This window comes from Halichoeres trimaculatus, unplaced genomic scaffold (assembly GCF_033239565.1).
Source record: "Halichoeres trimaculatus isolate MK-OKI-2021-1 unplaced genomic scaffold, fHalTri1.1 fHalTri1_scaffold_7, whole genome shotgun sequence".
Lineage (NCBI taxonomy): Eukaryota > Metazoa > Chordata > Actinopteri > Labriformes > Labridae > Halichoeres > Halichoeres trimaculatus.
The window spans coordinates 23,975,406-23,993,016 of record NW_027437185.1 but is presented as its reverse complement, the minus strand read 5'-3'; the positions used below and the strand labels follow the sequence as shown (position 1 = coordinate 23,993,016).

At 40.3% G+C, this 17,611-nt stretch overlaps 1 protein-coding gene across 2 annotated transcripts in view; it reads right to left on the bottom strand.

The window, feature by feature from the left end:
• The window catches only part of LOC141793248 (P2Y purinoceptor 4), a 38,080-nt gene extending 20,712 nt beyond the window's left edge, over window positions 1–17,368 (bottom strand). The window contains exons 1-6 of one of the 2 annotated variants that reach the window (XM_074673773.1): window positions 17,140–17,368; window positions 15,110–16,156; window positions 11,883–11,919; window positions 11,718–11,766; window positions 9,263–9,438; window positions 2,172–2,349 (exon numbers count right to left, since the gene is read on the bottom strand). In XM_074673773.1, coding sequence (XP_074529874.1) covers window positions 9,399–9,438; window positions 11,718–11,766; window positions 11,883–11,919; window positions 15,110–16,105 — 1,122 coding nt within the window. In that variant the 5' untranslated portion in view covers window positions 16,106–16,156; window positions 17,140–17,368 and the 3' untranslated portion in view covers window positions 2,172–2,349; window positions 9,263–9,398. Of the gene's footprint in view, window positions 1–2,171; window positions 2,350–6,908; window positions 6,986–9,262; window positions 9,439–11,717; window positions 11,767–11,882; window positions 11,920–15,109; window positions 16,157–17,139 lie in introns of those variants that run through there. The other variant, XM_074673774.1, reaches the window with a different exon arrangement.
• Between the last annotated feature and the right edge of the window lie 243 nt (window positions 17,369–17,611).

Below are 17,611 nucleotides of genomic sequence, written 5' to 3'. Positions count from 1 at the left end.
ATCTTTTGAATCATTGCCATGTTCAGTTTTTGCAAAAACAAAGGAAACTTTCTCCGCTTTTTGTTTGCAGGAAAGTGCTGAATGGTCACTTTTCGCTTTGCGGCGTGCCCAAGCAAGCAGCCCTCTTTTGTTTTAGCCATAATTGAGATCCCACTAATCTAGCCGCCTTTAAAAAATGAAACAGTCTCTTTGTCAAGCCTTCATTAGCTTAAGATAATATTGTGAGGATGCACAATTAATTTGCAGTGCAACTTTAATTAATTAAATACACCCAATTTTGTAATATGATTAATGCCGCCAAGTTTGTTATCTGCATTCTGCACCAAAATGAAAATGTAACTGCGATACAGCACTGAGCATTAATTGGGGCTTTTGGAAATCCAAAAGTAGGTGAGGTAATTAAAAGAGGTAATTTATTAAACCTTAAATAAAGAAACAAACAAGCAGAAATTGACATATAAATCATGAGTGCCATTCAGGGTAATCTGGCAGTGATTTGAGAGAAAATGACAAATCTTTGTTGCTTGCAGAGCACTTGATAAAGCAGATAGTGGTCATAAATTTAGTCCCAGTCAAGGTCTCATTAAAAAAAAAAGCATAATTTAATTAAGAGTTAGCCATCGCCCTCTAAATAAATTAATTACCTCGCACATGACGAGATGAGTGCAGTGATTGTGGCGTATTTCATTAGAGGAAGTCTTGTGGGAGAGGAGCAAACTAAGGCGAGGAGCTGACTCTGTTGACAACTTAATGGATGAGCTGCTCCGAGATGAGCGTGGTCACCTTGCTGTGGCTCGAGCCCGAGAGGTGAGACAGAGGACAACACGGGTCCTAGTGCTGTGTACAGGGACTGGTACGTTAAGATATTTTAGGTAAGTGGTTAAAATAAGTTAAGTAATTCATGTCAGTGATAAAAGTAGTCTCTATCATATTAACAAAGTGGGGCATGAGGAATATGTGGCTTTATGATTATAAGAACAAAATTTTTTAAGAGTGATTACAGGTTAAAGACTCAAAGACGAAAAAAAAGGAAATGAAATGACACAAAATGAAATTTGAGTTAAACTGAAATGCATGTTGAATGAAATATTTGAAATACACTACTTAAAATAAGTTTCAAACCACATGCCTCTGGTGACTTTAAGAAAAGCTAATAAACAAATAATTAAAAAGTAACCACATAAATAAGTAAAATAGATCATGCAACACAAGAAATGAGTGAATAGTTCATAGAAAAGCAACAAAATCAATAAAATAAATCATGAATTCCCATAAAAAAAACACAAGACATTAAAGTAAAAATCATGAATGTGCTCAGGTCAGCACACAAGTCCCACTTTACTTTTCCAGTGAACTGAAACCAACTCTTACTTTGCTCTTACGTATTACTAATAAAGAACTGTACCTAAGTGTGCCACCTCTTTGTTGTGTGTGTGTGTGTGTGTGTGTGTGTGTGTGTGTGTGTGTGTGTGTGTGTGTGTGTGTGTGTGTGTGTGTGTGTGTGTGTGTGTGTGTGTGTGTGTGTGTGTGTGTGTGTGTGTGTGTGTTGGGGGGTGTACACACACACTCACACACAAACACCAACACACCCAGAGGAGGCGACGGCTCATTGCCCCTCAGACTGATATGTCAGTGAAACATACAAGATGTTGCCGCTGCAGTGGAGAGATTCCCAGCTTTGCTCTTCTCCTGCCTGACAGCCGGACAAAGACTCTGAGCTACCATTATCTGGAAGCATGCTCTCATCTTTTTCTCTGCAGTAACACAAACATAGATGTAGTTACTTGTGCAAACACACAAAGCTGCACATAAAGTCAGTGATGCGTTCAGCGTGCATATCCAACAGCATTAATGTTTAGTGGTGTAGGAGTTTGGATGTTGTTGGAGGGGTACAAATGGTTTCAGGCAGCGCAGTTATGGCTTTTCTTCTTACTTTGCTGAGTCTGATCTGAATGATTTCATACCCAACAGGTGACATGACCCATCTTTAATAAATAACTCCCCCAAAGTCACAAAAGTCAATGATATTGACTACTTACACTGAGACAGTAAACACAGCTCAGAAGGACACAAAGCTCCCTACAGCATCTCCCTGAGCGCCCCCTCCCTTTCCTCTCCTCTTTTTCCTTCTAACCTCCTCCCACTCTGGCCACAAAATTGAGGACACTCACCAACTGACTGGTCCTGCTGCTGCTTCCAGATCCCCCTCTGTGAGACACACCTTCAACAGCTGGCTGTCAGCAGGCCCAAGAGTGGCGCCGTGCGCTGGAAGATAGCGGAGACATCCACAGCCCGGAGCCCGGGCCTCTTACACGACCATTCAGACGGGAGAAGCAGCAGCTCCCAACGCTGCAGAGAAATATAAAAGAGCCAAAGAGCCGGGCAGTCAGTGGTGTGGCGGTGCACACTGCAGCTGAGCTCTCCCTGCTCTGGGACCCATCTCATTGAGCCAAGATTGCTTCATACAAAAGTTGACAATGCACCAGTGAAAGCCATTGTTGATATTCAACATTTTTTAAATAGCTGAGCAGAATAGACAACATGGCAGCCTGCAAAACTTGGCAAGGGAAACTGACCTGGAGCTTCCCCATTTTGAAAGGGTTGCCATGCTGGGTGAGAGGAGAGAGAAGCTATTGTGTCAAAATAAAAAAAAGGAAAGAGAAAAAGAGGAAAAGCTTGAGTGAAAGAGCTCCAAAAACAAAACATCTCCTATCCTGGGAGAGACGAGTACAATGGTTTGTGTGAGCAGGAAGAGGACAATCACCTCACACCGCCACAAGCATATAAGCATTACCAAAACAGAGAAGGACAATGAAATCAATGCAATCAGATCCATGTTAAAACAGGATATTATATTTCTGGCTCCAAACTGCACCCCGCTCTGGCTGAGCTGTGAAAAAAATAAACCTGAGAACACATTTAACACACTAACATTGAAAACTGTTTGGCATCTGATCAAAAACACCAAACTATAATATCCTTTCTGTGCATCAACCTGGCTAACGTCCAGAGGAATGTCATGCACACAGCCATTCATTTCTCTAATGTTGCACCGATGAGGATCACACCGCCTGACACTGCTAATGGTGTTCTGTTTCCGTCATTGTCAAGCTGACAAGCGTGCAGATTGATATGGACATTTAAGAAGCCTCTAAGCTTCCATATGTCAGAACATCACAGTGCCGCTCGTGCCTCAGAAGCTATCACAACAGCTAATATAATGTATGTGTGCGTGTGTGTGTGCCCTCAGGCCGGTCTCAGTGTTGTGTTTCGTGCACCCTCGTGTCTCTCTAGTGGGAAGCAGGGTGGGTGGGGTGGGCCCAGGTGATTAATTCCCCCTAAAGGAAACAGCTGCAGTACCTGAGACCCTCCCCGCCCAACACAACACTAATCCCTCTACTTGTTTAGTGACTTATCAAAATACTGTTAGGTGAGAAAAAAGTGCACTCAGCTAGCTTGTGTCACAGGGTTCAGCATTAACAGTTTGTTGACCTGTCAAGAGAGTTTTTTTAAAACTGCCTGCTGGTGAGTTCACTGTTACATACACCAACAGGCGCAGCAATTAATGCTGCACATTGCCATTTCATGAACCAAGAACCCTAGGTGTTGTCTTATTTCCTGATTCATAAAGTTAAAAAAAACAGCCAAAGTTTATCCTGATACATGCTTATATATTTAAATAGCTCACCTGAAACAGGAGTCGGCAAATATTTGATTTCCAGATTATTTCAAGTTATTTTCTTTTTCCTTTTGTTAATTTGACTAAAATAAAGTTAGTCACACAAATAAATCAAGGCAAAGATCAGTACATTTTCTCCTAATAAGACATATTTTTATGTTTAACCGTGTTGAAACTCAGTGTGTAGAAAAGCCTGAATCATTGCTACAAACTGTTAAAACACTTTAACATTTTCTTAAAAAGAAAGTCAAGACCTGTCTATTTAATCTGGTTTTGAATTTGGAGAATTTGGAGCATGACTGTTGGACAAAAAATCTTGTTAATCTCCATCAATCTCTATATATCTCTTAAAATTCTAATGTTTTGCACTCTGAAACAGTTTTAAAGTCTATTCTTAGAATGTGGAGTTATTAGTTTCCTGTTTTAGGAATCAAATGAATGTATTGAAATGTACTAAAAAATACAACTATTCATTTATGAACTGTGCCATCTTAGAGGAGTTGTTCAAACATACAGTGGACTTTCTACAAAAACAGCAGCAGGAAGCAGGAAGACACAAGGGTTGCTTAACTACGGCATGCTGTAGGGACCAGAAAATGTCCACTAATTTTTTTTTAACCTCTTTTCTGCCTTTAAAGATCGATGCATTTGGCCTGACAATTCTGTTTTAGAGAGATTATTAACTGTGATTTACCATATTTACCTAGCTATTGGCAATTATTCAACTTTTTATTTAATTTAACTAATTTCACTCATTTCTAATACAAGTTTTTACTGAGTTTTTGTCACTGTTTGATTTCTGGTTCTTACTTTACTGCCTACTCATCTTTTTCTTTGGTCTTCTGTTTCAAACTTATTGTTGTCAATTTTAGTTTACATACGAATTTTAAGTATAGCACCTTATAAAGGCTGTTTGTGGATAATAATGCTAGTTTTGTTTGCATTCAGCTATATATTCAAGTAAAATCCCCCAAATAGAAAGGTTTGAGGTATCACATTGATAAAAAGGAAGCATTAAGAGCTCTGACAGAAACCATTGCACATCCATGGCCTTAAACAGAACATCACTTTCAGTCAACCTCAGCAGAGAAACAGGACTGGTTTGGAGTTGAAGCAGTATAATTACGCCGATCAGGGAGACCTAACAGCTGTGAGAGAAGGCCAGGCCCGTATAATCTTTAAGGTGGGTCAGGGCTTGGCTTGGAGGGAAGGAGAGATAGAGGAAACCTGTGGCGTCTTTACTGGAAACCCACGTCAGCACCACCAATCACACACTATTAGCTGCCATCAAAGCTCTAATTTTACTCTAGCATTACATCCCGCTCCCTGTGTCCCCCCTCCCTCCCCTGCTGGTCTGGATGGTGCAGCCTGGTGGGAAAACGACATTCAATCCACCGTCTGCCCCATTCAGGCCAAATTGGCAAATGACAGCCCTCCGCCTCTCAGATTTCGGGGGAGAGAAAGGTACCACCGACACCATCCAGCCGCCTGAGTCTCCAAAAAGCTGTTGCACGGAGAAGGAGGAGGGTGCAGGGAAGAGGGTGGTGGTGGGGACAGGGGAGCGGAGAGGCCGGGGAGTGGACCGAGGTGGGTTAACAGCCTCCCTTGTCCTGCTCAGTGGTGACAGTGCTGGACAGGGAACACGGAGAAAAGAGAGAAGAACGCCTACTCAGCAGATCAAAGAGTGCAACAGGGGAAAGTTGACCTCATAACCCACCAAATCACCCACTTTAGCACCCTGGGCTGAGGCGTGTGGGTGGATGAGGATGGAGTTTGTCCTCATAGAGGTCATTGGTACCAAGAGTGGAGAGCAGAGCCAAGTTTAAAAGGAAACCAGCTCTTGAAAATATAAGTTTTACTTTGCTTTTAGATGTACATCTGCTTAAAAAAATAAATCTAGTTTCTTCTACAGGAGAGGTAAAATGCTGTATGGAGAGTTTTAGCCATGTTCAATATATGCAGGTAGAAATGTGCAGAATAAACCAAAAGCAGCATGCTGGAGTTGGAAAAGAGAGCTAAAAATATTCTAAAAAATCTGTAAGAAACATGTATATGAAAGCAGCACTCAGCACAAACAAGCCTTTCATCAGCGTTTCAGTATGACACACAGGGAAAAGACACAGAACATATTGTGTCAGACACTAACTGGCTGCCTCACTGAATGGTACTCTTACTGCTAATTAAGTGCTAATGGCAGTTCCCCCTGCAGAGAATACTAATTAATGCTCCATTCTTCTGCAGGCTGAGCGTGTACTCCAGCACAGCCCTAATGAGGGGAGGCAGGTACGTCTTCTCCCAGGCTGGGTTAATAAGAGAAACACAGTGGGGTCTGAGAAGAGAGGGACTTACCGGGGGGCTGCTTCCTGTTCCCTAATCTGAACAGACCCCCTCAGGACACTCACAATGAGCCACTGAGGTAATGAAAGGATCTGTCCTGTAAACTGGGAAAATAGGCCAGCTTATGTGTCTGTGTGGATCACACCTTGTAAAAGTTTTCTGCCAGTGCTAATAAAACACTGATGAAATGATTTTAATGTTAAAAAAATAATAATAACTTAACTTTAACACTTGCAGAAAATGAAAGTTTTCATTTTGTCAGGTGGAGAATCAGGAGGAAAGTGTCTGAGTTTCAGCCTGGTAAAAGTTTGGTGTCTGTGCGAAAACATTTACACAAGTATTCCACACTCAACATTTACACTACAGTGATTCACCCACTGAAGGACGTATTTTCTTCTGAGTTTAAACACAAATGTCTGTGCAGGATAAAGGAAAAGTGTCCCTATGTTACACATGACATAGAAATAACCTTGAAAAAGTTTGGTCTTTCAACATATTTAATCCAACACGCATGAAAATGTCAATATTTGACAAAACATGAGAGCATTACACTTATAGTATTTTCCTTCATTTAAAGATATCTGTGAGATACCTGGAGTAAAGTGTCGATATTTAACAGGTAACATGTATTCAACTCTGATTAAAGATATTGTATTATCTACAGCCAGCAGTACTAACATAAAAAGTACTTAGAAAACTGTTCTCTAAAAGATATTTTATGGCATTGTGTTGAGTGTTTTCTTGTGTGTCTTCATACAGAAATACAACCCAGAAACTGCTGATGTCTCTTGGAAAACAAGTTATATTTTATATGGTTTCCAGCTTTGCCCAGAAATAAATAAATACATTACCTGTTTGGATGCAGAAAGCCTGGGAATCAGATTCAAAGTGCCCATGAATGAATAGCTGTGCGAGTATGCGGCTGCGTGCAAGAGCGTAAACACAGATTGAGGATGGTATTGGAATTACCTGAGTGAGATAATGGTGGTGCATTAGATTAACTTTCAGTCCTTAAATGCAACACATTTAGGCAATCTTGTCCCCCAAAAACATGTCAATGTCTGAAAGGGCCTCCCTCCCACTATCAGGAGCCCCTGGTCCCCCACACTGATGCAGCTGGCAAGGCGCTACTGTCGACTGTCAAAACGCAGCGCCAGATCTAGTTATAAAATAATTGAATTTTCATATCAGAGGGGACCAGAGTCCCTGCAGACAATAGGAGTGCTGAGTCCTCTCTGATATTGGCTCAGGCCCTTTGCCATGCGCATGAAATCAGTATGTTAATGTTCCAGGGTTTTCTTTTTTTAAGGGCACTTGTGCTCTCGCAATGTACTACCGATGCGGTTTCAAAAAAAAAAAAAAAATGCAACTATTGATAAGTAGGCAGCCAGCAACCCCCTCGACCCCTCCTCCCACCCAACATGCCCACCCCGCCTCCCCCCAAACCAACCGAGACTCGAGACGTTCTCGCACCCCCATCCTCCCCCATTATTAAAATTGTAATTTATTTTTCTAAATCAGAATGACAGCTTGCTTTCTTTTCTCTGCAGCAGGCAGTGAATCACCGAGCTTTAATTACTTTCGTAACTTCGCTGACCCTGTGAGCGTGCTGCTCCGCCAGAGAAAATGGGACCTCCAACAAAAGGCCCCTCCAGCACAGCAGCCACAGCCGCCTTCGGTTCATTCAGGATGCGAAAATTTATCAAACTACGGATTTTATAAGATTTTGTTAACATTTCACCTCCTATCTTGTTCACACTCCCCCCGCCCCCTGCCTGCAACAGCTCCACACTCCACATCTTCTGCTGCTCCACCTCCCAAAGAAACTCTGGATAACTTAACCACCTTCCTCCAACTCTCCCTCTCTCCTCTGTCTGTGAGTGTGTGTGTGCCTGTGTGTGTGTGCTTCTGTTGACTCAACAAGGTCTCCTCAGGTCAAAACAGCCAAGGGTCACACTATTATCAGTAACCCCTTCACATCCAGGCCGTGGCCCCTGCAGCGGGGGGACCGACAGCACGGGGTCCTGGGGCCACAGAGCACAGATCACCTACATTTGATCACCTCAAAGATCTTTAGCCTTGCAGAAATCAGGGTCAAGCTTCATTCTGCACACATTAGAGTCTATCCTCAGCTATCAAAGCAAGAGGTCATCCCTTCAGAGGTCAGCGTTTTAAAGCATCTCTGAAAGTGCCACATGAGGGACTTTTTGCAGAGCCTGTTCTGCTTTGTTGCTCCAAAGTTCAGGCATGTTTCGTGTTCGCCAACAAATCCCTCATTTGCCTCACATTATTCCCGCCTTCTGATTTATTAAAGTAGCTAATACGTTGTAATCCCCGCTATCGCTCTCACCTTCTCACTGGCACACCTCTGTTTTGGGCCGTGCCACTGTGTGAACCAGGGGGTGTGCAGACACCGTTGGTCTTTTGCTGACTGCCTGATAATTGAATGAGCGATTATCCCTCCCATTAATAGACAATGATACAGAAACGCTGCCATATGTATGGAATATTAATGAGTGGCTGCAGCCTCTCAGATAAGAGGAGCACCGTGCAGTTGCTGTAATAGGGGTTAAAACAATCTGCCTCCCCACCCACTGCCACCACCCGTATCCCCCCTCACACACAGCAGCTCCTGAGCTTTCCACAATACTAATCCTCCATCCTCTCACCATCACTCTCGCCATCACCACCAACCAAACACCCCCCACAGCCTGGACTTGTGCTTGGCGCTGACCTCACTGCTGCCAAGGCCAAGCTGCCATTGTGTAAGAGTGGGAGCAGGGTCACTCGACAACAAAATGGCATGCTAATGACAGGAAGCAGCCGCTGTTCAGCATTTATGTAAAGAGACTTTTCAGAACAAAAAGGTGCCAGATTATATGCAGATATTTTCTTGGTCAAATAAAATTAAAATTAAATTTTGAAAAGAGAGAAAAGCCACATCGTGGATTTGCAATCTTCACAGCTTAGTTTATCTTCATGCCGGCATGAGTAAAGAGATTTTTTCTAATATCAAAGTAAAGATACAAGAGAACCTGAAGACCATAGTGCCTTTAAAAAGGCCTATATCCAGCATCACCTCCATCAACCCTCGATAAAAGGTTACCGTAAGTCAGAGAGGTGAAACCAGCAGGGCATACTTCTATATGAATCGCCATGCCAATCAATATCTAACATCTATTAGCATTGGAAAGCAATATTTCCCCTTTTTACCTTGCGATAATTGTGCTTAATGCTGTGAAGTACCTTATCATAGGTCTGACGGCGAAAGAAAGGCCGGTTTCCATGGCTACAGTGAAAGCCATTGGTTTCCTTTTCAGCAGAATAATGAACTTCTCTCCTTGGTGTGTCACTCTTTCCACTCCACTCTCAGCCTCTTCGATTAAATTGAAGTCCACGCCGTCCTTGAGATCCCCTCATCTCTGCCTCATAATTTGCCAAACAAGAGAAAAACACAGAAAAAAAATGTTCAAGGCTCGACAAATGCATCACTTTAGGCCAAGGCGTGGGTGTACCTCACAATCAATACACACTAACAGGAATATTAGCTTTTAATTAAAAGCAAATCTGATACATTTCTTCTCTGTGTGATTTACTTTCTGGTAATGGAGGATCCCAAAAATATATTCCCTTGACTCTGATGAGGTTGTTGACATGGTTGTGCAAAGATAATCATTAATTTTCTCTTTAAAAAACTGAATTTATTACTCCAGATTTAACAATTTTAAAACGGGGGTCCTTGAACGGCTTACATAGGTTTAAAGTTCAAAATAAAAAGCTGTCATAACTCTTATTTTTTAGATATTCAAAATTTCTGAAAGCCTCAGTCCTGAGCTACAAAGCTGAAAATATCAACCAGTATCAAAGTCATTTCAATGCAAGCCGTTTCTGCTGAAAGTTGAGACATTAGACTAAAAGAAATCTTTTCAACATTAAAAGTCAGTGGTGTTAGACTCGTCTACTTTGTCACATCTCAGGGACTAATGATGATGTTTGGAGCTGAATAGACTTCTACAAGAAGTCTGAATCGTGTCCCTCAGTCAGGCTCTTTTTCTACATGTCTATAGAAATGAAAGATTTTTTTTTCTCAAAAAATAACTTTTTTCTCTACTGTAGATGTCTTGAATCCGATCATTGATTGAGCTCTCCGTCCACAGTTTGTCCTTGAGCACAAGCTCACATCCTCTCTGCCTGGGGACATCAAGTGTTTCATTCCGACGTGTTGTCTGTCTGAATGATGGTCGATGATAAGGGGGGAAGAAATCCCACTACTTATTCAGGTAAACCTGGCTGACCAAGACAGATACAGAGAAAACAATCAAATAATAGTAATAAGGTCAGTGACATGGCAGAGGGTGTCAAACTGCATCATTTTTCTCTGGCTGTTAAATTTGATTCAGGAATGAGTTCCCTGCTCTTTATAACTAAAATGAGAGGGGCTGAAATGTTTTGAAAGAATGAATGTAATATAGGACATGGCATACACTTTATTTTACTTTAGTATCTTCAGATAAGAGGATTTCTAATGGACAAATTAAATGATGTCAAACCTACCAATAGTTTGATTTTTCATCTTTTACATATGTTATTGGGTGGGAAGAATTTATTGATTAAACACTCGATACTTATTTTTTTCAGGCGCTCAAACCCTAAAAAAGGAAATGATCAAATAACACAAAAAATGAAAAATCGATAAACGCTATATCAGTTAACACTTAAATATTTGATTTGATCTTATTTCTTTCCTCGGTGCTATTGCACGTTATATATACATCATATGAATCGATGAGGGCGATAAAAACCCGTGGTACAGCCTTATAGGAGCGGATAGTGCTCTGATTAAAAATTATCTCTTATATTCGACAGCATCGAGATTTTAACTCCCCAAACATTAACACAACCTTACGATATAAATTAATATAGAATATAATATTGACTCAACGGAATTGGCTGAAAAACTTAAGAACAGCTCATCTATGATTGAAAATGTGAAGTTGCTGTGTAATGTTGGGCAAATATCTGACAGTAAAATAGAAATTAATTTCGTGGGAAAACATAATTTATCATCTTTATCGATATTTGAAAGGCTATAAATGACTGGAATCTAGAAGAAAACCACTAAAACAGTGAGTCAGCCGTGGAGTCAGCATATCAGAGTGTTTCCCTCTGCTGCATGCTGTCGATAGTTGAAGTTACTTGGAAAATGCACCTTCAAATAAAATTAATAGATAAAGGATATCTTCTTTTAGTCTTTATGGTTGCTTCTCTTTAAGTTATTTTACATAAATATTCAACATGAAGCCAAAATTTTCCAATTTTAAGACAACATTTTAAACGCTGCAAAACATGATTAGCTATCACTGGAAGCTATTTTGTGTGCTTTGACCCCATACGACCCGCTGCATATGTAGCAAAGAAGATTTTAGGAAAAGCAAACTATGCTTGAAGTATGAGACACACTTTTGTCAAGTAACTTAATTCTGTTTCATTAATATTAAACACTCGAGTCCTAAAATAAACATTTAAACCCTCCACTGCGGGCTGAACAGGTGAATAAATTCAACAGGAGCAGTTTTTGCCTCGTGCTGTCACATACAGGCCTACATGTCGGGCTTCTTCATCATTGAACACATGTAGAAAAAATCACATTGAGAGAAGAGTGTGCTAACAATATTTTTACAGGTTGAATTTATCATCCTACCGTGTATGAACACATTTGCTGGTCAACAGTCGTTGTCTGTCAAACAGTGCTGAGGGCAAAGAAAGGCCCAAAGTGTGTTGTAAAAACAGTTTCACTCCATGCTACAAACTTAAAGTACATTTTTTTTAAAAGCAAGAAGTAGGTTACTTTATCTGTTTCACTCACCTAGCTGAGATGGTTTCTCCTCCAAACATGCAACTTCCTGTAAAAGCAGACCACAGGGGGGCGCTCATAAGCAGGAGTGGCGTTACATTCAGGATCAACTGCTGTAAATTGGCTGGTTTGAATTCAACACTCGGGACACTGACACATTTTCTGTAGATTGTTTCAGCAAATTAATGTAATAAAACACATGGTAAATATAATCTCACATCTATGTTCTTGCTTTGTTAAAAATGGCTGCCATTTTGTAACTTTATTTGTCATTTTGGCAATAAGAAAAGCCATTAGCACATCAAAACATGTGCATGTCACTGTTTTTTAATGCACTCTGTGCTGTTATAGAGAAAAACATTAAAGATCATATGTGACAAAAAATCTACACACATTGGTCTCTCTCCAGTAAATGGGCATTGCTTCTCTGCTCCCGTGTGTGTGAAGGTACATGAAATGTCCATTTGACAGGTTACAAAGAATAATGGATCTTTGTGTTTTTTGGTATTTATTCGTATGGAAAACACTTAGTTGGACATACAACTATTATCACAAGTGATTTCAAAGTTTTCAACATGCTGGCTGAAAAACTAGAAATGAGCAGTTCATTGCATTGTTCTTGCTCAACATGACTTTTACAACAACTTTGTCTTTTTCAGAAACTGCTCTTGAGAAGATTTCTTTTTTGTGTGTCCCTCAAGTAAGTAGTGAAGTATATATGCTGATGAAATAATCTTCATTTAGGCTTGGCTGATTTAACATGTACAAATAATACAAGTACAAATTTCTAATTTAATTCATTATTGATCAAGGTTTTAAACATCCATATTTCAATGCACATTTCGAAATGTAATTCCATAGTTCTAAAAATGGTTGCTTGTATAAGTCTCGATATCCTTATCCTTTAAAGTTTTATCTCATTAACTCTCTTGCCCAGTTATAATTCATGTGGACAAACTTTATTCTGCCCATCAGTGTCTTTAAAAATTTTTGGAAGATAAATTATGGCAGACTTTGTTGTTGAACCCATAAAGTATGTGGAGTAAGCTTTGAATACTTGCATCAATTAACGCACCATGCAGCCACAATAGAGAACTGACAAAGTTGATGAAAAAGCACTGAAGATGACACTCAATAAATTGTGCAAGTTTTATTACCCAGGAAATATCAAAATTGACTGTCCTTATCTTGTATGTTGTGATTTTAGCTTGGAATATTTCAGACAATTCATGCACCACATAGCTACTATAGAGCACAGACACAATACAAGTTATAGTGAGGTGAGAAAATGTGCATGTTAAACATCTTTAAAATTGACACATGACTTACTGACTTATCCTGTATGCTGGAGTTAATATACTTCACATCTTTCTGCTCTTATCACATAAAACATATCATCAGGAGCAGTCACAGTCTTGGTCGCGCCCCTGATGAGGGTTAACCTTGAGCAGGCGGCCTAGGTTTGAATCCAGTGTGTGGTCTGTTTCCCACATGCCATTCCCCACTCATTTTCTGCTCTATTCATTGCCCTCTCTTCTCTGGTTAAAGGCATGTAAAGCCCAAAAGATAACTTTAAAAAATATAAATATATTAATTATCAATAACTTTTGTAAAATAAGTGGTATCTTCCAACAGATGAGTCCTCGGAATTGTAACGACAGATCTAAACAGTTTTTGTCATTGGGGTTATGACAATCCATCATGTCCAGTTTCCTCTGCTCTCACTTCTTCATGATGCTGAGCAGCAGTAATTCTCAGTCGCACCATATGATACATGATTGCTCCAATTAAAATTAGAGATGCACCGATCCAATCCTGGTATTGGCGCCAATCCAGGCCCTCAAAGCTGGAGCAGGTATTGGTGGGAAGGGATGGATCCAAACTTGACACTAAGGTTTAACTATGATTTAGTCTACAAGGTATAAAGTTTTACAATCAAATAGTCATTTCTGTGAATTCTGAAGCAATTTTTAACCAAACTGCTGTTAAACATTTAAACACTTATAACTTGAATAAATATTAACTTCAGTAATTCCGTGTGTACTCATTTTTGTCTTTTACTCAAAAGATTACCAGTCTTATTCCACAGTAGAGCATGCAGGTTATTATTTAACACTGGTATCGGATCAGGATCGGTATCTGTATCAGTCGATACCCAAAGCCCAGGTATCAGTATCAGGACCAGAAAAGCTGGATCGGTGCATCCCTAATTAAAATAACATTTTTAAAGATAGTGCCTCTACTCAGTAACATGAGATAAACACGTGACATTGAGTTGTATAAAACATCTGCTCCATCAAAGGTTCGTACACCAAAATATATACAAGAGTGGAGTAAGCAGTGCTCTGTGGCATTAAGGAAAACTTTCCAGCACTGCTCACATCCTGCAGAACTATCAAAGAGCTCTGCTTGAATTACTGATAAAACAGGGATTTAAGCCTCTAACTTCCATGTATCTGTCCCAAAGGTGAAAAGTAAAAGGAAAATCCCTTCTCCTTCAAATGAGGAGGGGGTGGTTTGAAATGAAATCTCCAGCTTGAATCAGAGTCTCTGTTTTGTTTCATAGCTTAGCAGGAGACAGCTGTAAAACTGAAGGACAAAAACAGCTGGAGTAAGGCGTTACAGTTTCTGGGTAACACACAGACACTGTTTATAAAACAAGAAGAAATCCCTAAAGTCAGGCAAAGCCTGAGATTCAGCCATCTTTGGTCTTTTCTGAGGTTAAGATCAGTGCTGTTACCATTGATTCAACCAGGATGACAATAAATCACACACTGAATCTTTCCAGATTTACTGCAGAGTGTCTAAGAGCGCCCTTGTCTGAGCAGCTTATCTCAGATGTCAAAATGAAGCTGATAATCTCTACATTAAAGGTGTCATTTTCTCCACATACGGGAACACCACATACTAACTCATTGTATACATGTGACACCAAAAAAGTGCAGGCAATCCAACATGGGTGTATCATAGAGGAATATAACAGATTTAATACAGTACAGTTGTATGCTGTGGGTAAATATTACAGTTCACTGATACTCCTCCAAAGCTCTCACTGCAAAATGAAGTGGATTACAGAATGTTTTTTATCCTGTTTGAGAAATGTTAGGCTGGAGCAGTAATTGTCAATACATGTTAATAATTCACTTTTCCAGCTATCTCTTTATCTCTCCACTGTCTTCAATGGCTGAGTTTTTATAGACCAGAGCGATGTCTTGGTTATTGTTTGGCTGTTCAGGTACCTGACTGCTTGTGATGTGTCTTTTTCCAGTCAGCACAGACATCATTTTGGACCTGTAATGATCCCCAGCCAGGAAATAAAGAACAGGATCAATGCAGCTGTTGATGCTTGCCAGTGGCCTGGTGATCTTGTACGTAAAGTTGACAATGTTAAGGAATTCACAGTTCATGTTTAGAACACGTGAGGTGTAATAAAGCGTTCGTGTGATGTGAAACGGGACAAAGCTCACTGCAAATACCACCAGAACAACGATAATGAGCTTGATTGATTTCTTACGTGAGGCGTTGCTACGTGGGTTTGCAGATAATCCTTGTCTTGGCTGGCACAGTGTCCGTGCCATCAAGCAGTAACACACCACAATGACCAGAAAAGGGATCCCAAACAGGAGCACCATCACAGCAGAGCTGTAGTTCACATACTCATCAAACGCCTGCTGACTGGTGGTGTCATGGCAGAGAGTGTCGTTGTCTCTCCTGGAGGTGGTCACAAAAATAAGGTTGGGGATCAGACAGATTGTCACCACCGTCCATACCATGCCGCACACCAGGTGAGCGTGTCGGGACTTCACCAGGGTCAGCGCCTTGATGGGGTGGCAGATGCCCAGGTAACGGTGCACGCTGATGCAGGTGAGAAAGAGGATGCTGCAGTAGAGGTTTGCATAGAAGAGGTAACGAACTGTTTTGCAGGCTGCTACTCCAAATGGCCAGTGGCTGCGGTTGGCATAGTAGTAGATGAGGGTGGGAAGCGAGAGGACGTAAAGGAAGTCGGACAGGGCCAAGTGAAACATGAACACTGTGCTTGGGTTCCATGGGCGCATCTTCATAAAGAGCCACAGGGCTGCAGCATTGAGCACGAAACCAAATACAAACACCAGACTGTAGGACACAGGCAGCAGGATGTATTTGAACTCCTCGTCAAAGCGACAGCTGGAGTTGAAGATGGAGGTGGAAAACATTGATTGGTTGGGTGCACCATGGCTGCTGGGGACTCTTGCCATTTTGATATTACTTCATTGAACAAGGTTCACAAACCAGGTGATGTTAAAAATCTGCGAGAAAGAAAGACTTTTGAATCAGTTTTAGAGAAAATGCACAAATTAATACCAACAGAAAAAAGTTAAGTCGATGCAGAAAGAAAAACGACTTATGGATGGACCAACTTTAGATTTAAAAAAAAATGAACAGTTTGATTCCCCCCCTTCTTGGCAATTCATAGAACAACATCTTCAATGAACCTGCACTGAAAATAAAGGGTTAATGACACTGTCTGCCAAAAAGTTGAAGCTAGATATTTTCTTTCTTTTCTCGTGAAATGATTGTGATTTGCAAAGGTCTACTGTGGTTTAAATCCCACTTGAATAGGTTTGGAACAGATTGAAAAATAAAGTTTTGAGAACATGCGTACATTATCAGCAAAGAATAAATCACACTGTCACAATCATTTCATGAGAAAAGGTAGAAAATATCTGATTCCAACTTTATGTGCAACAGTGTAGTTTAAAATAACACCAAAGGGTAGTCATATCCATGTTAAATAAGTTGAACAAACTATGTTCACATCATTCAATTACTTAAAGTAAAGCTGCAATGAAACATTGATAGATACTGTTTCATCCAAAAAGACATAGCCTACTACCAGTGAAGTTTCATAAAGTCCAGTAAAGTTTTCGTAGGTTATTGGTATAACATTTTCACTGCTTTATTACTGTTGAATAATATATGACAACGTGAATAATTACATTATATCACACAATAAACTGGTGTAAAATGTGGGCTTCAATAAACGCGCGTGCAAAGTGTCGTAAAACACGTGAGTTTCCAAAATCCTACCTATTCGAAACATTTAAGTGAACACACTTGTTACCGTCCATTGTATGCTGAATGTTGTTGAGTTGTTCGACAAAAAATGAAGCTTCTAACCACATAAATCCAGACTTTTCGACAACGGGTTACAGCCTACACGTGATTACCAGAGTAAGATCAAGTCGGTGTTATAAAAAAAAAAAAAAAAAAAAAGTAGTCCTGTACTCACCACAACGGAGATCGTCAATAAGTGCTGGACTCGCGCATCCCTTCTGCCCGTTAACCGAGAGGTTTAAAGTTTTTAAAGTCGACTTCCTTATTCGCCTTTCGATGCCACATACTGGAGATGCGCTAAAAGTTGTGGTTGGTTAAAGTCGTGTAGGAGTCCATAACTGCACCACAGCAGTCAACAACACTGAACACAGTCTGGACACAGCCTGGCACATGGGGAGCACGCTACAGGCTACTACTGAGTACAGAGCTGAGAGGGGAAGTCGAGGTGCTGAGTGGACACTAAACTGGCGACCTAAAAAAGTCTTCAGTGGTTTCACTGCCCCTTTATAATGTCCTCATTTCCTCTTCATGCATACTTCATACACACTTATAAAATTTCCAATAATTGATTTGAGTTTTTTGTTCTGTTTTGTTTTGTTTTGTAAAAAAAAAAAAAAAAAAGAAACTGTTTAAAAGATAAATGAGTG